The sequence below is a fragment of the Xiphophorus couchianus genome, chromosome 22 (assembly GCF_001444195.1).
Source record: "Xiphophorus couchianus chromosome 22, X_couchianus-1.0, whole genome shotgun sequence".
NCBI classification, from domain to species: domain Eukaryota; kingdom Metazoa; phylum Chordata; class Actinopteri; order Cyprinodontiformes; family Poeciliidae; genus Xiphophorus; species Xiphophorus couchianus.
Genome location: NC_040249.1, coordinates 4,941,426 through 4,965,831, shown reverse-complemented (window position 1 = coordinate 4,965,831; position 24,406 = coordinate 4,941,426). Strand labels below are relative to the sequence as shown.

Genomic DNA, 24,406 nt, shown 5'->3' with positions numbered 1-24,406 from the left:
GGACAAATACTGCTTTGATTTTCTGCTAGCTGGTGGGGAACTGTAAAAGACATTACGGCAGAAAGATGATAGACTAGCAGAAATTACTCTGACGGCTAGATTGCAGAAAAGTGACAATCAACTTTTGTACGATCCAACATAGAGGTTTCTGTGCCCAACATTTGAGGTTTTTGCACAAGATTTTGAACAGCAGAACTGTTGGGAGAAAGTCCAGCTCAGTTTGTGACAGTTGCAAATAATAATAAAAAAAGACATTTATTGTGTAAAGCATGCTAACATAAAGTTCAAACAAACTATTATTATTTATTCAGATCTTTTTTTTAAATGATTCTGACTGTGTCGCTACAGCAAATTAATTGCTGGCAAAGATATATATATTTTTGGTTTGGTTTTTATCACCCGTCTCTGTGTTGCTAAACAAGCTGAGTGAGTTGTGTTACTGTGAGCAGAAAAACACTTACTCTGTCGTATGTCAAAGCCTGGCGGCTGTGTCAGGCCGTCTATGATGAGTTTGAGAGTCTCAGGGGTGGTGTCCACTTTCTTGGCCAGCTCCTCAATACAACTCATGTTAACCTTGCTCTCCACGCCGTGTTTCAAACCTGCACTGCCTATTTGGTCCACAATCCCACCCACAAGAGACAGAAACCTGGATAGAAAAGACATAAGGAAAAAGCTATGTGATTAGTGCTTAATTAATTAATTGGATTTGTGATTCAGTTTTGGCTCCAAAAGGATGAGAACAAATTTAATTGAACAGAAAAAAAGTTCAATAGTCTTTATTATTATTTCTTATCCACCCTGAGGATGACTGAAAAGGTGGGATAAACCCTGGGCTTGTGGTTTGTCCGTCACAGAGCAACACTGACACACATGAGACAAGCAACCATGCACACACATCGCAATGAGCAAAAATGTCCCTGTTGGGACAATCTAGTGTCAATTCTAAGGTTAGTAGCTCAAAAAAATAGAAAAACTGAGCAAAACCTTTGCTCTCATATTCCTCCACTAATCTACTGAAGTCAGCTGGATGAACAGATGAAATACAGTTTTCTGTTTGTTTCCACTGACTTTCATTTTTTAAACACCTCACCGAAGATGAAAGTATCTCACTTTGACTTTTTCCTGCAATAACATCTTCTTCCCTGTAGAGTATTGCTGTCAGTATCACCTGTTGAAGCTTAGATATAATGTGTTCACTGATCAGTTAGTCTCCAACTGGCCTGCAATGGGTCATGGCCAGTCAAGCTAAAAATTGTAAGATTTCAGTTGCCAGTCGATTTCTTGGTGCATCTCTAACTGTTGGACGTGTTAAATGTTCAATAAGTAGTGATAAAATACAGATTGTTCAGGAGAAAGTCTTTATTCTTAAAACAAGACAGGAGGTTAGGCTTAGCTTTGAGAAGCTGCAGCAGAACTATCACTGGGACTTCTACAGCAAACTCCTTTGTAGGAGATGTTTGTTCGGTAATTCATTTAGCAAAAGTACTAAACTTGGACACCTTGCAGCAGACAGAATGACTGCCAAAAATGCTTGAGATGGTACAGCCAAAATGTAGACGTTAACCTCCTGAAGTGCTGAGCCACGAGAAGGATTTACAAACACCAGAAACACCTGGTGATAGAAGATGAACTTTCTAAAATCACGTATCCATCCCTGAAGTGAAAGCCTTTAAACATTCGAGAATCTCGTTTTATGCAAAAAATAAAAAATTGAAGCCATTATGAGCCTCAGTGAGGTGACTATAACAAGCCCAACACTTCCTTGTACGCTCAAATATTTCCTCTCCTAAAAAACCAGGAAGGGAAGTTAAAGAAAATGACTTAAATCAACAGAAATAGGCTCCCACTGAAGGAAAATCCAGTTAAAGAGGGAGAGTGTTAGTAATCATCAGCTGCTGAGGCGCCTTTCCATTTCCAAAAACACATTTTATTTATGTCTTGGTAAATCAGGTGCATCCACAACGGGCTGTAAACGCCCTGACACCTTGTCTCCGGACACTGCCTCCGCTGTGCTGGGATTGGACATCGAGCCTGCCAACCCGCGCGCTTGTATAACTTTATCCAACCATGATGTCTCACACCATAATGTCTAGACGGCCGCTCCAGGTTAGAGCTTGAAATGTAAATCCAAACTAATTAGCTGCTCAGCAAGTTGAACAGACAAGCGTGACAAAGTGTTCCTATATCCAAAGTAGCACAAAGAAGTAATGGAAGAATGAGATAAGTGTGGCTGTGGGAGGATTGTGCGCACACTGCGTATATTATTTACAGCGGACACTGGGCACAGCTGGTGATGGACGTGAATGCATGTGTTCATTTGTGGACCAGTGATGGATGTCGCTTACTGGTAGACTGACGCCAAAAAGACTCCGCAGCTGTCCACCCCGTGATGGACGGAACAGGTGGAAGCACACATATATACGTACACACAAAGTTGATTCATGTACAATGCTCCTCAGAAATGCTCAATTGGCAGGAGAGGGGACAGTGACTGTGCTGTACATAAAGGTTTCTATGAGTCACTTGTGAGCTGAGAAGGCTCCGCCACTGAATCTCAGTGACTGGTGGAGGGGATTCGAGCTGAATCAATCTGTCAACATCGGTAAGCCACATGACAAAAAAATAATTAGCAGAATATGTGCCAGAAATGGCTTAGCGGTGAAGAAAAAAAAAACCCTTAAAAAACAAAGACCTCAGGACCGAGCTGTATCTAACACCGAGGTGAACGCTCGTTTTTCTGTCTAAGCTTCTCATCTTTCCCCCCCGACAGAAAGAGAAATGGTTTCATCTCGATGGCTTAGCGAGTGGGAGATGGAGACGCAGTCAGGGACGGTAGCCAGGGAGGAACAGGAAACTGAATACGTATGTTTCAAGCGCAGCAGGGCACATTTTGTATGTCTCAGTCGATTTATCTCAAGAAACACAAGATGGGTGTTAAATTTAACAGCACATGGTTATTTATTTTAATAAGACTCCATTTTTCATACAATGTTATTTAATTTTTAGTCACCTCTAGTCATTTTCTTAAAATAAAATTACCAAAAATTATAGTTCAATCATGCCCGTCAGAGTCATGTAAGTCATCTTACACAACCGTACTTTTCGCAGTAGGATTTGGATGTGCACTGTTTACAAATTACACACAGCATTCCTTATAAAGTAAAAAATGTGAGTCGTAATCTAAGCAGAGGAACAATCTAACTTGCAAGATTTCTTCATTGTGTCATCAAATGTGAAACATTCCCATATGTGAACTCATTCCTTCTGACCAGGTCTTGGTGTTTTCTTGAATTGGTCCAAAAGCGTCTAGCTTATGGGTTTATTAAACTTTCCAGAAAAATTGAGTCCAATATCCCACCTTTGCTGTTGATAAAATTATAATAGAGAAAAAAAGGAAGAAGGAAAAAAAAAAGAACAGAATTGACCCCAAAATGTAGGACATTGTATAACTTTAATATCCAAAACCCATCTTATGTTTTGGATCTAGAATGATGAACAGATTCACTTTCTCAAAAAAATTGCCTACTTTGTTTCTTCAAAATATTGGGTGTTTAATTTGCAGAAGAAGTGAAAAATAATAATTCTTCTTCAAAATCTAAACACAATTATTCATATTTTATTTAAAAAAATATTTTTTTTGTGTGTGTCCTGGCACTACTGCTCGTGATTTAGGTCTGTGTGGCAAAACCTTTGGACGACACTAGTCTCGCTGCCGACCACGAGCAGAATCTCCACTTGAAAAACAAGACCTCCACATTGTGGTGAGGACAAAGAATCATTCACTTCCTGACCTTTAAGAAAATTAGGTCCCATTGTTTACTTTTCCAACGTGCCCCACCTTTCAACATGACTAAAATCTTCTCTAATTGGATTTCTCCTCTTTCCAACAACTTCAGCTTGTTTTCATTTGCGGAAAATAAAATTACGTTTGGTTGTAGTTCTAGTTGTACAGACGGGGTTTATTATTTTAGAGGTTTTTTGGTTCTATTGGCCTCTAGTCAATAGTAGATGGACAGGAAGAAGGGCAAACACAAGAAGAGGAAGACATTCAGCAAATGGTTCAGGGATGGGAACTGAACCGGGGACAACTGCATTGAGGACTGTTGCCTCTGTATGTGGTGGAGTTTTTTAAATACAGTTTTCCTCCAAAAAACTATGGGAGAAATGTTGCATTTACTAAATTTATACTCAAAAGAGACAATATTTTTCACCACAATCCAAAGGTTTATTAGTACTGTGATACATATAATATCTTGCAAAAGAATTCAAAGCCAATGGACAACCAGAACAGCAGTCTTTGAATTGACATATTACACATAAATGAACTTTTAGTTGGCAGTTCACAATAAAATTGCTTTTAAATTTATGGCTGACACACTGTAAAAGATGAATTGTTTGTGTTAAACTATTTTCATCCCCTTCCTGTCATATTAGGAAGCTTTTCTCAACTGCTAATCTAAACAATGATAAACATCTAAATAGATACAGAGGGAATAATATCAGTTTTCAAGTAAAATCTAAGAGAAAAAAAAGGCCCAGATGAGTGATAGTGGCTGCTGCCAATAAGTGTGCGTTCCCATTGGTCATCTCATTTTTCAACGATGTATGTTAGTATTTAAGGAAGACTGGAAATCCAGAGGCTTGGCCAGCTATTAGCCTTAACAATTATTACCACCACAGTGCATGTAGGTGGTGTGTGTGTGGGGGTGTGCGCTTGCGGGGGTGTACAGGGGGCTGGAGCTGGGTGGGCAGTGATGGTAGATTTTATCCAGGCGCAGAGCAAGGACCCGCTCTGCCTTGTGTTGGAGAAATATCGGGGCCCGACTGTTACTTATCAGGGAAATATTCAGCAGACTGGTGCCAGATTACTACTACTATTACTGCAACACTGGATCTGACTCAAAAATTGTGCGACAGCCTGTTAACAGATGTATTAAAAAAGAAAAAAAGGAAAATGTTAAACTCCCTTCTCTTCTGAAGATAAATATTAACAATCCGAAGAGTGAGGCTTCACTTCTTGCACAAGCAAAACGTAATTTAAAAAGGAAAGGTGGACAAAATGTGTCTGCGCGTTTGTGTTTCTGCTTTTTGCATGTGTGGATATATGGTTTCAGAAAGGCGGCTGATGTGTGGGCTGCGAGCAGTAATGGGGGATTTAGTTCCCCTAATGTGATGAACATGATATTCCGTATAAACCATAAAGACACAACACACATGAATGCTTACATACACGCTCACAGCGTTCCTTCACAATGCTCTTTCCCAAACCTGCAGATTTCATCGGCTGTAGGTGAATAGAAGAGCAGGAGATTTTACAGATACGGTTGCATCATGATTATCAGCTGCCAGGTCACCCAATCAGCTTCCAGGACTCCCACATACTTCCCAGTTAATATTTCATTGCTTTACTACTTAAAAATCAAACATTTTACTCTTAAGAGTTGTTTAATTTTCTGAATATTTCAATGCAAAACATTTGTTTACATGGTTGGGCTTTACTGTCAAGTTAGCTTCCAAGTCTAAGATGCAAAAAAAGGGCGTGAGTGTTCACTCACAGAGACATTAAATTGGAACAGCATAACTACCATAAACTAGTGTAATTATACTAGTATTCTCTATGAGATCAAGGAATTGAACTGAATATAAGTTTGAGATGACCAGAATTCGCTTGTTCACAAGTCACAACCTAATTTGTTCCAGTCAAGATTGGATTTGTGTGACTAAAAAGTGCATCAAATGCCACTGTGGTGGCAAGAAGTATAGAAAAAGTTAGACCAGAACAGAAATATCCCTTTTTGTAACACAGTAGGGAAACTCCAATATAAAAGTCCAGTCGTCCAGATACAACTTTTAGATGTATCCCTTCTCCAACACACCTGTCAGCTGCAGGACGGAGTGGACTTAGGCCCCCTCGATATGGTGATAACTAGTGGTGAATAATTACATTTAAAAAAAAAAAAGATCTAATAAGCATAAAAAAATATTTCACAAAGTCTTGAAGATGCTTAGCATTTCTGTCAGTGTTTGCTGGTCCATAATAGTGTTTAACTCCAGTACATCAACTTCATTCTTTCTGCTATGTGTGGCACTAGTTATTTAAGTATATACGACACGAACAGTTAGCAGTTCTTTGGTGCAATTTTCAAAAGTTTTAAAATATAAATTCTATTGCCCAAATGGTTTTTTTTTGTTGTTATTATTAATTATAATTGCAATTGAATTTTCAAAGCTTGGCTTTCAGTATTGTGACAATAAACAGATCTAGAGAGGAAACAATCTAAACATCGTAGCAGAGGAGCTAATACGTTTCAACTTAATACACTTAGTACACATAAAGCTGATGAAAGCATTTTGAGGAGCTCCGGATTTGTCGACTAAATTTTATAGTCGTGGCACAGTTATTTGGATTCAGAGTGATGAATGTTACACAAATATAAGTTCCTTAAATGCAAAGTCACTTTTTCTTCCCTGTTTTTTTCTTAAATGTGAAGATCTCAGAACATATAAACACACACGCCTCCCCCCAAGCAACCCTTGTTTGCGTTTTTAAATTATTTGCTTTTTTTTGTGATTTTTTAAGCATTTGCAGAAACAGTGTGATTTCTCTTTGCGCTTCCAACTTCTCTAGCTAAAAGTTTTCATTTTAATTCAGCAGGAGACGGGCACCTTACGGAGCCAAGATAATAAACACCACTGGGAAAGAAAGAAAACAAAATATTCAGAGAGTTCAAGAGAGGGAGATGTCTGTCAGGCAGAAAAAGCATGAAAGAATGAAACTTAATTTTTAAAGTTGTAGCTTTCGGCAGGAGACAGAAGTGTGAATATATAGTACAGAAAATTAGCATAAAACTGGACCAATTGTGTGCTAAATAACAAAAGGAGAATAGTACCTCGGCTAAAACAGAATCGACAAGGAAAAGATTTCATAGAGCAATCTATCTCCATGTGTGTGCAGAGAGACACACACCATCCCACACACGTACCGGGGCGATTAGAGTCGCATCAACATGAGTGGAGTAACTCTTAAAGCCACTAGTGTCAGAACGTATGTAGACTAAACACAGTTGAGTGACTACAGCTGCAGGAGAAAGGGCTTAAACACCCCCAACACACATGCGCACGCACACGGCTTTCTGCGGCAGATGTTCAATGTGCTTTTGATAACAGCATCAGCAGCTCTAACAATCACTTCTCACACAAGGACACACGCCGCCATGCACATGCGGAAAGCCAACGCCTCCTTTCTTGTATCCCATGTCTGCGTAAATCAAATCAGAGTCCTCCACCGCTATAACCAGCACCATATGAGACGGTGTTAAAATCAGCTCCATCTTTGTCTGAACATGCCCAGCCAGTGGGGTTTGCTGCTGAACAAGTGTGCGTGTGCAGTGGTGTGTGTTTGTGCGGGCCGTACCTCTGCGCTACATGGTAGGACTCAGGGTGAATGCAGGTTTGGTCCAGCGGGTTTAATGAGGTCGGTATGCTGCAACCCGCCTTCCCTTTGCTCTTCTTAGGTGCTGGGTTCTCTGGTGCGCACGGTGGCGATGGCTTGGCACTGTTTGACGAAAACACATACATTTCAAATGTGCTACACACCTTTAAAATCAAGCGCAAGTGAAGAAACTTTTGTTCGGCTAAGTCATAGATCTGGACGTCTGAATATTGCTTCAATAAAATTCTCAGTCAGCAGCTTTCAGATGTTAAATCTGCTGATGTTTTGCACAGATCTCAGGTCTGCCTTGGCTGTGCCAGACACTAAAGGGTTTGCTTTATATTTTCATATGAACTCAAGTAATTATTTGAGCAGAAACCACTAAACCTCAGAATGCTTATTTTGTAACATAATGCTGCAGCTTCGGACACTTTTATTGTAAGAATATACTGTAGACGTTTTTTTTTCAATGGACATGGGCTCCGTTTTCACAAATTTTCATTCCACTTCTTGATTTTGACCATTTTGTTGATTTATTACACATTAATATAAAAAATATCTAGTAATAAGGAAACACAAAACAACTCCTAAGATCAGGAAATTAATTAGTGTTGTGTCTAGATATAGCTTAGCAACATATTCATGATTATTTTAGGCATTTTCTTGCTATAAGGGTGCTATTCATAGCAGAGTTATTTCAAATAAAGGTTACTTGATTTGAGTGCTTGGGCATTACTTTCAAACATATTTATATCTAATATTTATTTTAAGCATGTCCTTTGCATGTCACTGTAATGCGTCAAGTGATGCCCGGGTTTACATCCCAACAAAGCGCGATGCCAAGACTTCTTTGATAAACCGTTTCCAGCGTTTAGAATATGTTCAGGGTTGAGCAAAACTAAATCTCCACAGGGATTAGATGAGGATAATCATTTGCTAACAATCTGCAAGTTGTTCTGGTAAAAAGCTTAAAATCTAATAGATAGATGCTGTCCATGAAGCTATCTTTTTTCTGTAAAGAATGATTGCAAAGTACCTCCATTTATTTCTTTTAATAATCTCACCGAGGTCTTCCTTCTTTCCTGCCTGGACGGTTGCAGTGGTCTCTATTTTAGCACTGTAGGGTCTCAGACTAATCGGATGCAGTTTTTACAAAACGCAGATCCTCAATTTTCAACTGACACAAGCAACCATGGTCGTGTTCGTCAGATCTGTCGTTCCCAGGTCTAGTTTCAGACATAGAGGATCATGGGCTTATGGGGCAGCTGTTCCTAAATTGTTTAAACTACACCTGCATATTAGGAATTTTACTTTATTAGATATATTTAGAACAATTTCTATTCCCTGGCTTTTGAACTGACCTAGAAAGATTTTTTTTTCTTGTTTGTTTGATGTCATCTTTTTGTTTTATGAGTTGGAAGGCACTTAGGTTCAACTGCTGGTTCTTGAATGTACATTATAAACAAATTGGTCCTGAGTTGAATTGTAATTGACCACATCAAAATATAAATGCAGTTTTTATTAGGAATGCATGACACGTTAGCTGAAATTAGTCACTTCTTAACATATCGTTATCAGTCAAATAAATAAAATGGGCCAATATTAACAACCAATACTTAATTTCATCTTGTTGACATTCATTTCTGTAGGGTGAGTGGAGGAATTTGGTCATGTGTCATTTGTTTGGTCATGTGACAGTGATGCAGTCATTGTACCTTCTCTACTTCAGGAGTTTAGCTGAAGTAGAGAAGCAGTGGTGAAGTCAAGGTATCAAAATGGTAGTAAAATATATATAATATATGTAAATAATATTGGTAAATATCAACCATAATAGCAATATCAGCATCAAATATCAATATTGGTCCATATTTTCTTATCAGTTATTTTCTTATCTAGTTTTCATGAACGCTTTGTAGTTCACAAAATATTTCCAATAGCTTTAACTTAGTAAACAAAATAATCTCTGGGAAAAAAAAAAGCTTTTGGTGTTTTATTTATTTATTTAATTTTTTGTATGTTTTCTGCATAGAAATCTGTGTTTACCTGTTTAGAGTTTGAGGGTTGATCCTGATGAAGCCGGCACACTGTTGGTAGCTCTTTGGTCCCATGCCTTTGACCAGTTTGAGTTGCTCCCTGTTGATGAACGGACCGTTCTTCTCTCTCCACTCTGCGATGCTCCGAGCTCTGCCCGCGTTCAGCCCTGCTACATGTCTACAGAAGGAAACAAACTTAACAGAAAAATGTCTCACAGCACCCATCTAATTAGCTTCTTGGAAGCTCTGCATTTATCTTTGTTTAATTCTGTAATTTATTGTACAATGGAGCATCTTAAGTGAAGCTTAAAAACCGAAAACGTCTACGTCTTCCTAACAAAGAGTTGTAAACATTATGGAATACATGACTATGACCTGGCCCTTTAAACAAGACCCACAACACCAGAAACACACATTGTGTGATACTGAGTATATATGAGCCACTATGGCTGAGAAAAGGAGCGAAGCAATTTGAAACTCAATTAGGTTGACGCTGCTAATGCCCAAAGCGAGTCACTTTCTCTAAAACACAGAGCTGTGTCAACACTTCACGTAACACCTCAGTCATCAACACGTCTGTGTGTTAGTGTGTGTTGCTTTTCTGATGGCAGAAATGGAAAAAGTTCACTAGCAGAGCAGACAAGTAAACAGATGACCTGATGGCTGCAGTAAGGCTCATGCCAGCTTCCTTAGCTGTTAACTGTAAAATAGCTGCTTTTTTCCTCCAATTCTGGTTTACGAGCATATGACAGCAAAAAGCGCTGCAAGTGTGTATCCTGCAATGCTCGACAAACGGTTTTCATGTATCTTTTGTTTATTGCGTATGTTTATGCTTTTCTTTCTGTGTGTGAGCAGATTTTCCTAATCCCCTCAGCTGACTCCAGTCAGCCCTGTAAGTGGGGCCAGGGTGTGAATCATTAGTCTAAACTGAAAAGCTGGCACACCGCTTGTGTGTGCGCGCATTAATCACCAAGTCTGTTCATGGGCGTGAGTGAAGGTTTGCGATGTTGTGACTGCGAAGGGAATGTATGTCAGAGGATTGAGATGAAGCGCATACAAATAAGATGATCCACACACACAAAAATATACCTGTGACACATGTTCAAAGATGTTCACATCAATCTTCATGATGTTTCATAAAGATCTGCTACGGTTACCAAGTGACTGATAATCATAACACCTTGTGCAGTGTGCTTTAGCTTCACGTTTCCAGAAGATGCAGCGGTGCATGAATGCTCTGTGTGAGTTACCTCATTAGTGTCTCAGAGCAGATGTTGATGTCCACTCCCACAAAGCTCACACACTCCTCCACCACTCCATCCAGCGCTGCCTTCAGAGCTCCAGCTGACACGTCATGCTAAAACAACACATTTGCAAAAATGAGCTTAAAATAAAAGTCGTGCTACTGCAATGTACTTCTCTTGATGTACTTGGACCAAACAATTGAAGATTTCATTTAAAGGGTTAGTATTATGTATTTTCCAAGCACATAGTGCCATTTTATAGCACAATCAAGTAACTCTGTTACCTTGAGTCATTATAAAAGTGTTGTATACGTCTTTGCATTTTAACACTTTGAAATTGGACTTCTGACTCTCTAAGAAGCTCCTATTCTCTCTGACACTCCGCCTTCAGCACATCATCGCAACATCGCTCCTCATTATGCCGTTTACAACTGCTCCTAAGAGTGTTAAACTGAGAAGTAGTTTGTATGATGAGCTCAGCAGGTGCACAGTTCCACCAGGTGTTTGCCAACTGCTGCTGCCGCTAGTCTGCAGGAGCGAATGGAAGAGGAGGAGGGGAAGGCTGCTCTGTGAGGCGGAAGCTCGGCTGGAGATGTTTTTAACTGATGAATAAATATTATTATTATACATTTTTTCAACACAGTAAGCAGTGCAAGCAGTATTTTTTTTTAAATCTATCTCACACCTACATTTAAACAAATGATTAACTATTTTAATACTCATCTACTTAGCCACAGCGGATTTTCTTCTCTTGGTGATTTCCTCCTTTAATTATTTATGACGATAAGTAACCCGTACAAATATTTATCGTCATTATTAATTACAATAATTGTAATTGTTATTGCAATTATTTGTAATAACATACAAATATTTGTATGTTATTTCCCAATTATTACATATTTCCTGATTTAGATAGATTTTTTATCCCCAATCTAATATTAATAAATCTAATATTTTTGATGCATGATAAATTTAAAAAACTAATGAGCGACTTACTGCAGTTAAGGTTTTTTTTTTTCATTAAATAGTCAAACAACCACATTTATAATGACATTTTATAATAAAGAGAAAAGGAAATTACTTTATATAATTGGTTGACAATGCAGCAACAGTGTTTCACACGGAGGTTTAGACATTTGGTATGAAATGTCCCATAGGACAAAAAGCTATTTTTCACACTCAAAAATGTTGGAGATTATCAAGAATTAAGCAGTCAAAATGAAAAAGAGAAGGCAACACAAAATAAATCCTATGAGATAAAGCAGCAGTACTAAAGTACCAAACAGTGGGACATCCCCAGTTTCCAAGGGCTGCAGCTGGAGTTTGATGCCTCAGCAGCTGCTTGAGGATTAGCTGACGCTATAAAGTGAACTCCTGTTGGGCCGTCGTATCTGTGTGTCACCGTGGCGGTGTCTACATGCATGAGTTTTGTGTGTCGTTTGTATAAATGTGCCGGGGAGCAGCGTGAGTTTCCCTGTAACACGATCGAGCCCTGAACAAACACTGACTTGTAAACAGATAACAACAACACAAGCACACACCCTTCTCTGTCAGCAATGGACAAGATGGGGACAAAGAGGGAGGGTGAGTCAGCCGGAGGTACCAATAAATATGAGAACACATGCAACTCCTCGGGGTAATGCTTGGTTTCAAGACTATTTGACTGCTTCATAATTAACTTATTCATGTATTTATTAAAAGCTAGACATTAATTTGTAGTTTCATAATGTATACGTTCTTCTCACAAACGTGGTTAATATCTGTCATGGATAATGAGATGAACTGTAAAAAATACTGATAAATCTACAGCTTCACATTAAACGTTGCATGTTTTTTGGTTTTCCCAGTTAACATAAGTCAACTAGAGATTTTCAAGGTACATCAAAGTTTTAAAAATGTTCAAACCACTAAAATTTCAAGTGTCACTCACCACTCTTACTAAGAAACTCTAGTTTCATTAGATATGGTGCTTTGAACGTCATATTTAATGAAAAGCTTACAGGTTGGCTTTCTGAGCAGAAAGTCCAGATACTTACCCAAATAATACCAGGTTTATGAAAGAGCAGACCAGCAAAACAGCATGACAAGGCGCACAACAAGTAACTATACTAGCAAAACAGCAAAAACATAAATAGTATTGACTTCATCATTAAAACTGTAACAGTCAGTGTATTATAACGTTATTACAAGAGTATGAAGTACTGCATTTTTGCACATTTGTTCATCGTTATTTATTCACAGTTAATGTCACAAAATGACCTTTACCCTGTACTTAGCGCAACAGTTAATTTTGTAGATGCCCTGTTTAGGCGTCTTCTATTAATCCAAGTGAACAAAACAAAACAAAGACAGAAGAAAACTAATTTCATACTTTTAAAGCTATGCATCACCAGAAGCATTTTGAAGATAGTAAAATGAACTGTCTGAACAAGACTTCCCACAAAGGTAGAATTGAAAGATTTATGACTTCCTGCTGAGGGCGCATAGAAACAGACAAGAGTCAGAGATAGTAGGACAGGATGGAGAGGAAATCACCTGTAATGTCACACCAGAAAAGAATGTTTTCACACGAGAAAGTTGAAGGTGTGAGCACCATAGAGAGGTTGAACCCTCAGTAAATCTGTTCTCATATTTCTACTCAAATGAGCTGCATGAGAGAATGAAAGAAAGGTATTATAATTGCACACAGATCTCACTACCTCTTTGTACATAGTTGGCTCAAATGCAGATGGGAGTTAATTGCCTACAAAGGTATTAATTGCTTAGGATTAACCCTAATCATACACTGTAATTCGTTTTCAATAATTAAAAACTGATGGGAGAAAAACAAAGAAGAAAATGGCTAGAACTGTCATCTATCTTGTTTTACCATGATCAAAAATCTTAAGTGGGTAATGATTTTAAAACTGGTCTGATTATATGTATATATCCCCAGTTTTAAAGTAATCAGTCAGTATCCAAGAAACTGCCCTTCTGTATTAATTTCAAATGTTAAGTTACACTCTATTTACAGTGCCTTGCGAAACCTTTCACAGCCACTTTGTCACATTTTGCGATTTTGTAATTGGAAACTTCAGTGGATTCTATTGGGATTTTTGCATGAAATCTATCACCTCACAATTCACATGGTGGTGACAGTGCTATGCTGTGGGGATGCCTTCCTCACCAGGGAGCAGGAATCTGATCAAATTGATGAAAAGAGGTAAGAAGAGGGCAATCCTGAACGTGTCGGAAGTAAAAGCTGGAGTGGAGTTTTGGGTTCCAAAGGAAAAACAACACCAAACACAAAGCATGAACCCAATATACAATCTGTTCCCCGTCCAACCTGACTGAGCTTCAGCTGTTTTGCAAAGAAAAATGGGCAAGAATTTCAGTCTCAACTAGTGCAAAGCTGACAGAGGAATCGCCGAAGAATACTTCCAGCTGTAACTGCTGCAAAAGGAGGTTCCACCAACTAGTAAATGCAAATCGAAGGAATATTGTTCCTGCTTTTCAATTCGTAAAAAGCGTGAAAGCCATCTGACCTTTTTGATACTTCACAACTTGACACAACTTTGTGTTGGACTGTTACACTAAAAACCAGCAAAACCCAATAAATTTGTGGTTGCACAGCAGAATGTGAAATTGTTCAAAGTTTAAAAACAATTATGCTAAATTAGTGGTCCGTAATAAATAATAATAGTAATAATAAAAACATATCTGCCATTATTAGATCATATACTGTATATGAGGTAGAATTAGAGACATTGGCTCTTGTTCAGTTTCTTTGCAGGAACATATTATGCCACTTTCCTGTTTATTGTCAAGTTTTTTGTGTTTTTCCTCTGTTGGTGCATTTCTTCATTAGAATTAAAAGCCAGAAAAAGTGAGTCTGAAATCGATAAGATAGATTTGCATAGCTTTAGTTAGTTCCACCTGCCACAGCCAAAACCTCATGCTAATCCAGAACCAATGGATTGGATCCCTATGTGTGAAGGTCATGTTTGCATTGGCCCAAAAACCAGCTCAAGTCAGCTTACCAATACACTTCAACAAAGTGCTTCTGTCTGCACCACAAGTGCTAAAACTCTGCTGAGTTACCACATGTCAATCAGAGAGCGAGTGAAAAAGAGAGAAAAAGGCATGAAAGGTGAAAAATGCTGAGAGAAGGACAGAAAACCAAAATAAACTTTTCACTTTCTCGGTATTTCACAGAGAAGCTGAAAAACATCAACGTCCTTCTTCTGTGGCGCGCTGCCTAACAAGAAGCATGTACATATAAAGCCACCTCTTACAAAGAAACACAGAGGGAGAAACTCAAGAGGGGAAAAAGGGGCGCAAAAGTAACTGCTAAAAGTCGAGGTGTTGACGGACAAAGATGGCAGAAGTCGTAAGGCCGACAGCTAACTAAGAAACCATGAATCTTGTCACCAAGAGCTAAGCAAATGGAAGAACTCTGGAGCCGGAGTGACTGCATGCGCAAAGAGCCTAAAGGAAGTAATGATGGAAGGTTAACTGTAAAAATGATTTCAAACCTGGGGATCAAATTTCATTTACGGTCTTTCCATTGCTTTCAACATAAGGAATTTATTTCCTTGTTTTGCAACTCTGGCTGTGTGGAGGGGAATGCAGAAAAGTAGGTTCAGAAATCATTATTCAACGTTTGAACGTTTTATCCAAGGGGTCAAGTTCAGGAGCCCAGAAGAGCTATTTTTGAATGCAAGCAAACATTTCAATTAGTTTAGAAATATATTTATATGTTTTATCATTTGTAATAGGAATATGAAAAACTTTATAAGTTTTACATTTCCTGCAAATTATTAACAAAAATCTTTTCTTACAAAAATTGAAAAATGCATAATGTGAAATTGACCATTTAATATTCAAAACAACAGGGTAAATAAGTGGAGAATATCATAAGTACTCCAAGTCGTGTGGCTGCAATACAATGAGCCCTCCACGAACGTGCTTTAAGGTTTGCACGCTGTGTTTATGAAGGAAAGTTGCTCTTGAAATTTTTGGTGTTTTGTTTCACGTGCAAAAGTCTTTCCTTTGTTCAAATATGGCAACATTTATCTCACAACACCAAATAGGGCAGCAATATAGAAGAGGTGAGCTTGTGTCTGGAAATGTGGAACATTTGCCACAATGAAGAAGTATGAACATAACAGGAGAGAAATTTTAAATATTTTATATTTACTTAGTGTGACACGGTATAGCCAAACATATCGCTTACTGCTGTCACATAATTACCTGATTACATGAGCTGCGTTGAAGCGAACTAGCTCTCACAGGGGTTATCTGGCGTTCACGTTCTCCATGACTGACAACTTCTTTAGGGCCTGTGTAAAGTACCGGGAAGCACAACTTACACTATTTTTGGCATGTATGTCTGGAGAGCAGGATTTTGTCTGTTGGCGTATGCATGCATGTGCACGTCTAGGTGATTGTTTTGCAGGAAGTGGGAAATATCGCTGCTGGGCATTTCTGACAAATGTTGCTAAAATCATAAAGCCATCGCATTGCCGTCGTATCATTTTCACCTGATGATTAATGAAAGGTATTTCACCATGTATCAACACAAAACACACCGCACACACACACACAAAAATGGATCCACAGAAATAGAGACTGAAATAAAGTAGGTTACCTGGTCTCTATTACACTGTAGTAAAATAAAGAATATCTTTTTGGGATTTTGCCTTACTCATACCAAATGATATTAATTTTAAATTCTAACTCTTCAAGAATTTAATGTTTAATTTATCATTTAATCCATCAGGGCTTTCAAAATCTGCTGAGCTAAGAGTTTCTGATGGTGATGATTTTCAACCACAGGTTTAAAGAAAAATAAAATGTATCAGAAAAAATGTAAATGAAAACATAATAAAGAGGAAAAGCAGGAAAACATCTCCCAAATGTATTTTAAACTTAGCATATTTGGCAAATTAGCATTAATCTGTGCAAATTCATTGCAACAGCAAACGCAAATGAAAAGCTCAATAAAAATCACACCGATCATGCCGGGACGTATCACAAGGAAATAATTAAAATAATAAAATAATTAAAGTACGCAATTATAAACTTCATCTATTAAGATCTTATTTTTTTTCCCATGCCTCAATAAGTCAAAGCAGGAACCATCAGTCACTTTAAGCCTCTATTTATCACTCTTCCTTTTACCAGCTGCTCTGTCTGCTCCTATCTCCCCTCAAGGCTCCGTCAATCAAAGCTGTACGATGGTATGCGCCCATGCAGGAGAGAAACAGTGGGCTCCATTGTGAAAGTGACATCAGTTGCACAACTTACATTTAAAAAATTTTAAAAACACGATATTTCGGACAATTTTGCAAAAGGTGTGTGTTTTGCTACGGATTTGGTTAGGTAGAAATAAAATCGTAACTGTCAGACGGGAAAGCTTCGTCTCATTTTTTTCCGAAAATCTGTCTTATCAAGAATCCAGGTTGGTTGATTGCAGTCAAATGCTTTGCTGCTTGACCCAAACTTTAACTTCCTTCTTGTGCATCTTGTGCTCCTACCAGAGATGCAGCACGATTTTTTGTGCTAGCTCTGAGTTCAAGAGCGCGTGCAAGGTCTTACCATATTAAAACACAATTATCTTGTCAAAGCGGTCTGTGTTGCTAGGAGCTACACAGCTGCTGTCAGCATGTATTTACCTGGTGAATTAAGTGTGAGCTATTATTAAATATTAAGAGTCGCAAATGAGAAAGTGAGTGCTTTAATCCTGATACACTGACATTAATTTTTTACTCCTATTTTTAAGTGGGAAAGGAAGTAGTTGTTGAGTTGTTCTGCTTCTTGTGCAACTGGCTGATAACTCGATTACATAAGAATTTAAGAAGCCTCTATCATTTTAAATCGTCTGGAGAGCAAAAAATATTTATTCAAAAATAGTTTATTGATCTGAGAAGGACATTAAATGTTGTTGTAACTCATATTATTCAGGGCTCTTCAGAGTTGTTGTAGACGCTGATGACTGTGTCTCCTGTAGCGGTGTGTATTACAGCGGTTGTGAAGAAGCCTCTGACTGAAGGCGCTCTGTTTTTCTATGACAGTCTCATGAAAAGGATGGTCCGGTTTGTCCAGAAATTGTTGATTTTATATAAAATCCGCTTTTGCACCATCCTCTCCAGAGGTGTTTATATTCCTCAACCACCTCCACTTTGTCTCCCCTGATGGAAATGGGGTTTGATCTAATCCTGTTTCATCTGAAATCTACAATCATCTCACTTGTTTTGTTTAGATTCAAGATGAGATGATTGTCACCTTGACACAAAGCAATCCACCAGCTCTCTGTACTTCTTGACCATCTGCAATACATTATATATTATTTTATATTCATATTGTTATATTTCTCGTGGGTATTATGTAGAAAAATGAAACTGACAGAGTTACAAACAGGATATAAATGACTTGTAAACAATCTGACTAAGTATTAGCAACCTACAAAGCTAAAATTGGCATTAATCTTATAGCTTCCTTTCAGCTCTAAACTAAAGTAAAGCTAGTTCTCCTGCAGATTTACTGAGCTCCACTACAGGAAGTCATCACCTTTTCCCATCATCCTGTGTAGAACCTCTGCCACTTGGGATGGGAAACACTTACTGTACTTCATTTGTGTAAGGGCTACTAATAGCAAATAATATAATAAATCATAAATTACATGCATATTGTTCACAATTGTCTATTCCATTACAGCTTATCCAAGTCCTAGTTTTTTACACTTGCTAATTTGTGTTTGCATTTTGGTCGGCATCAAGAGCTTAATTGCGCATTCACACCTCCTCAAATGAACCAGACTTTCCAGGCAGATGAACTATAGTTTGATTGAAATGGACCAAACAGTGCTGGCGTGAAAGAAGCCCTAAAGCGATTTTGCTGTTTTTCTGTGGAAGAACATGTGCTTCGAAGAAGAACTGTCTTCGATTTTTCAGGTCTTTAAGCTCACCATTTTCACTGGGTCACCGGATTAAGTTTGTGGCCACTCCGTCATTATTCATGTTTATCTTTTTTATAAGAGTATAGCTGAAAAGACAAAAACAATTTTGTTAATCTAATTTAAAACCCTGGTGTTAGACTGATGAAGATCAGTCATTGGGGCACAAACATGAGAATACAGGTCAAAAATCAAGAATGAGGGAACGTCTGAAAGCTGTAAGGAGAAGACTGACAGTTTCTTTAATATCCGGCAGGTGGGTAATGTTTTCTTACACAGCAGTGTGTGCCTCTGTGTGTGTTTTTCAGCAGCAATTAGTTTCACCGCTGTAGGGATTGCCCAATTGTTAACCAAGCACCACAATCACAACAGGCAAGTGACTGAGAGTTGTTTTAAGGTCTATTCCGATCAATAAAAAGAGCAACAAGCTACTTTAAAATGTGTTAATTTAACTGTCCTAAATGTACACCACTCATTAAATGCATATTTCTGTTAAAATGAATACTGAGGGAAGGAGTATCACTTGCTGCAGATTTAACCATGCCATCTAAGACCTTTAATATCCAGCGAGACCTTTAAACCCGGGGTGCTGCAGTGAAAATAATGTTCCCACACCAATACTTACACCCAATCTGAATTTAATGGGCTTCACTTTTTTAGCCCACTGCTCATTTCCGCCTTTCTCTCAGAGTTGTCACTCACTGGCTCAGCAGAGTTAGAGAGAAAGAGAGCGCATGCTGTGCCAGCTGTCTAGAGTTACATCTGCCCTTATGCTTTCTGGGTCTAGGAGAAATAAACTTTAAGAAACCTCAAAATGCCATGAATTGCACAAAAGAAAACGTAGCCATGTGCTCACTTTTTTTTCACACGTATCCAAAAAAAAAAACACTTAGAGTTATGTATTACATATGCATTTATGTGCATACGTTCTTACCTGCTAACTGTGAGAAGAAGCAGGGAGGGAAAGTGTGTAAAAGTGTTTGTGTGAGCACACATGCAGGTTAAACTGATGTCCCATCTCATATCTGTCAGCACCAAGAGTTTATTTACTCTGCTATATTATCATTTGTTGACCCAGTCACATGATCTGAGAGCGAAAAGTGCAGAAATGTGGGCACCCAAGAGAGCCTGGCAGAATGTGATGAGAGACAAGGGCCTGTGACCTAACACGCTCCTCAAGACACACGCACACACGCAAGCAGCTGCACAACCTGACCTGCTCCTTTCACCCTCAAATGTCCGTTTAGCTTCTTCCGCTCATTCCCTGCGCCTTTGACTTTTGTTACAATCTGCAGTCTTTGCTAACTCTCACTTCTATTTTCCCTCTTGTATCATGAAGTGGTTTTCCACCGTGGCTCTTCCTAGCGCATACAAATAACAAAAATAGAGCTGCACCAATCAGGCTTTGTACCAAGCCGATGTTGAGTTCTTGTTTCCATTGAGGTATAATCTGCAGATTCTGGTGTTTTATTCTAAAGATATTTATGTGGAAAAAAGAAAAAGACACAAAACAACTTGTAAGAGTGACTATTTTTGATGCATTTATGAAAAAGTTTAGTTTTTATTGTATTTGATTTACCGAAGCCCAATCACAGCCAAACGTAAAAAATATTTTTGCTTTAGTAGATTCATCAGGAAATATGTTATCATTATCATTAATAATACTAAAACTACATAAAAAATTATACTTAACAGTTTTGTAATTTATTAGTTTGTTCATTGTTCAACCAAAAAGTTAAACAGCGTTTTCATCTTTGTTCTTACTCTGCCTTGCAGCACAAAAAAAAATAATCCTTTCTCGCATCACAGCTCAATGTTCAAATGAGCTTCACATCCTCAAAAACAGGAATTCTGCACATTTAACATTTTTACTTGCTGAAGGAGCACATCTTTTAAGCCCCATATCTTGCCAACTGATTTTTTTTTAATTAAACATTTTAAAGATGGCATCGACCGTTTCATCATTAAATTACTCAAATTTCACCATGTTTAGCTTAGCTGGAAGGCACAACAATGAGTCATGACTGCTACATGCCATCCAAGGTTCTTGGCTTGTTTTGTATTCTCTCATGTCTCCTTTCCTGGATCTACCAACAACAAAGACATTGAATTCATAGTTCCTGCGAATAGAAGGCGCAGTACGACACGTAGTGAACTCACAGCTCGCAAAATCAGCTTTTGTGTTGTTTTAGGTTCACGAACCCTGAGACAAATAAGGACAAGAGGCAGCAGAAACTAAAGTTCTTATGTGTGTCATGCCTGAACTCTTAATAATTTAGAGTCTTCATCATATTGCTTTTTTAAAATTGGAAGAAATGTAAATAAATGTCTAATTTGAGAATGAAATTCGTGCACATGCTTTATGACAAACTGAAATAGTATGCCAAAGAGCATAGATTTATATAAACAAAGACATGCTGATGGGTATGAAATTAGCAAAAAACAAAATGAAGGCCTGGTTTGACTTCTTTTTTTTATACAAAAGGAAATAAAATATAAGGCTCACCTGATACGTTCCAATGCCAATGTGTTTTGGGTCAATCTTCACGAGTTCAGCCAGTGGATCTTGGACGCGTCTTCCAATAGACACTAAAATACAATGTGAATGTGTGCACACCCAAAGACACATTAGGAAGTCATATTTCTCAGGAGAATGTCACATTTGTGTTTTGTATAAACTTGCAACACGACTTAATTGCTAAATATGCAAAACCACATTATTTATAATGACTGAATATGCTAATCATCCGCATAATAGAGAGCTTCCCTGGAGGCAGGCCCAACCCAATTGTGAGTCCTCCGCCCCCAATAATAATAATTAAAGCTGCCATTTAGGATGAGCCTCTGCACTCGTCATTTAGCATCCTGATGGACGGCGAAGTCATGAACCCTTAAACCACTAATTTGTATTATCCAGAGCTTGCAGGCTCATAATGAAATGTAGCACACAAACATCTACAGTCTGCATCAACCGAAGTAGCTTTTAGCATCATCTTGCAACTGCTAAATTAAATGATTATGCAGTCAATGCAAACAAATGACGGGAAAAAAATGGCAAAAATGAGAATAACCATTAGATCAGTTGCAGACAAGTTATAGGCTTAATTCATAAAAATGTTGCTAATGTGTTACATTTTATATTCTTTAGAGAAAATATATTAAATCTGTATGGTTTATTTTTAAATAAATGATTTAAAACATTCCACTGAAACTAAATCATTTAAAACAGTAGTTTCAACTTGTAAATTAACAAAAATAAAAAAGCAGATATGGAATTTAAAATGCAATGTATTTATCTAAATTACACGATTCAGTTTGTCCTGCCTTTAGTTCCCTTTTCAAAGCGTTTTTCTTTTTTTAAATGCAGGCACTAAAGTACATGTTTGAATTTCCGAGGTTGGAGTGAGTGTAATACAGCATGAGATGTGTCCGATTCATATCTCGGAGGCGGAAAAGATAAAGAGCAAGAGGAGGATGAGATGCAGTGGAGGGAGTATATCTGGAATCAATGGCTCTTCTCTCTCTTCTGGCTGCGGCAGGAGGCTGCTGCCTGAGATAATATTTAGACAGGGATGAAGTTTCAACCCTAACCTTGCTCAGTGCACCAGCAGAACCCTCCAAATACACTTTCCATCTATCCTGTTTCCCCGACTCTCCGCCCATTTCTCCCTCTGTGAGGAGTTGATTTGGAAATGGAGAGCGGTGAAACTCCCCGACATTTATTAAAAGTTTATGAGCCAAAGTACAGCAAGATGACAAGCCTCATCAGACACATTGAGGCCTGGAAAGAGAGAGACGCGCGCTTGCTTTTTCATGGTGAAAACTATGCTGAGTGGTGCGTTGCATCTTTCTTTTTTTTCTTTCTGTCAAACTGAAATTATTTGAGTTTTTCATGGTGTACAGTATGGTTTATGTGTCATGAACTACAACAAAAAATAACTTGAAGAGAGCAGGAAGAGCAAAAGAAGAAGGCGAGGCCACCACTAACAACTAAATTAAAGGCAGCTACTTTAAAACAGCATTGAAAAATGAAATGGATCAACACGTCACTTTCAAACTTCTGTCAAGAAAATAAATGTGGGTCTAAGTGCAGCCGACCACAGAAACTTAGTAAGAAATAATGTGGCTTGATTTATGCTTGTTAAAGCAGAAGTCTGCTGGAAACATTTGTTCTCTGAATCGCAAAGTTTTTCTTTTTTCTTTTGATATGACAGTGTTCATTTTATTAATCTTTCATATTCTGAAAACCACACTATCAACAACTGAACATAGTCATAACATCCGGTGTAATGACTGAGGACGGTGCGGTGATGATGCATGGGGAGCTTTATTAGGCTACAATACAATTTAATTTGCTACAATGTCGAAATAGTAATTGGTTTGCTAAATATTTTGGGAGCTGCAATTTTTCCTATGTTACTTTGTACATAAATCCAGATCCACATCCAGACTCAAAAGAGATCTTTTAATATGTTTATAGTAGATAATTTAATGTGATGTGCTTTTCTAGACTTTACGGTACTTGTAGTAATATAGTAGGAGCTGATGGGCTTTCTGTCTCTGCAAAGAGGAGTCAAGCTTCAGAGAAGTACAGATAGATAAGGCTAAAGTTAAAACACTGAAGGTTATTGTGTTTTGGGTATGTTGTGTGTTTATGTGTGTTTGAAGAAGAAACATTGCATGGTTATCTTTAAAAATAGAATAAAGACAGGTTTATATTCAGAGTGGTGGAGAATATATGTTATTTCTTTCTCTTTTGCTGGTTCGTGTCGCAAGCATAATTTTGAGGTATTAAGAATAAATCTAACCACAGTAAATTATTAATAAATATCCATTTCGAAAGACTGAGCATGTCATTGACACGCTCACTGACAGCCAATCAGCGTGATGCATTTTGAGTCTTTTTTTATTCATTAACTAACTTTGCAGGTGGCAGTAAGTGCACAATCAGTGTTTTTTTGTTTATTTTACATCTTTTTTTGTGTTTGTTTTGTTTCAGATAAAAGCATTAGTCTCATTCAATTTAAAGTGAATAAGAATATTGTATGGTAAATGATTATTATTATTGTATGGCTGCTTTGCAGATAGTTAAAAAAGAGTGATCATTCAAAGTTTCAAAACGTTAGTAAAGTGGTACTTAATCAACTTTGATTACAAACTGGCTCAAACTGCAACATAATTACTACAGATTATAGGACAATATATGTATTTTAAAAAATATGAACCTTTTTCTTTGTCTTCTTCCAAGAGTCAAAGAGTCTCAGTTTTAGTCCACTTTTAGAGGAAAGACTACCTTCAGATTTCTAAAAAGTTTGACGAAATTTGTTATACAATATTGCGTTTTTTCTCTGCAGCCCATGATGGAAACTATGTTTGTTGTACTCCAATGTGACTTGAACATGATGCCTGGATGTAAGGGACTTAAAAAGTTCGGGTGGGGCTGAGGAGTGGTTAAAAACCTTTAAAAACAACTTCACGCTTCCGTTGTTTTAGATGACAAAATGTAAAACGCTAGCTAAGAGATTTACATGGTGTGTTCATTTTGCCAATAATCTGCAGTCTTTCAATATATTGCAGTGTCTGTTGTTGAACATTATGAATAATTTGAAGCTTCCCAAATGTAAATAGGGCTTGGGACACACAAAACACTGCTTTACCATAGGTTATTTAACTTTTTAAAGTGTTCAGCACTTTATAGGGACCCTGTTTAGTGTTTCTCTCCTTTTTTAAAGATTTGTTTGGCACTGGTAGCCATTATTGA

At 37.8% G+C, this 24,406-nt stretch overlaps 1 protein-coding gene across 1 annotated transcript in view; it reads right to left on the bottom strand.

The window, feature by feature from the left end:
- The window catches only part of srbd1 (S1 RNA binding domain 1), a 52,389-nt gene that overhangs the window by 1,730 nt on the left and 26,253 nt on the right, over window positions 1-24,406 (bottom strand). Inside the window, exons 16-20 of the mRNA XM_028006489.1 lie at window positions 21,152-21,234; window positions 10,716-10,822; window positions 9,476-9,643; window positions 7,415-7,555; window positions 462-646 (exon numbers count right to left, since the gene is read on the bottom strand). Of these exons, the coding sequence (XP_027862290.1) occupies window positions 462-646; window positions 7,415-7,555; window positions 9,476-9,643; window positions 10,716-10,822; window positions 21,152-21,234 (684 nt within the window). The remainder of the gene's footprint in view (window positions 1-461; window positions 647-7,414; window positions 7,556-9,475; window positions 9,644-10,715; window positions 10,823-21,151; window positions 21,235-24,406) is intronic.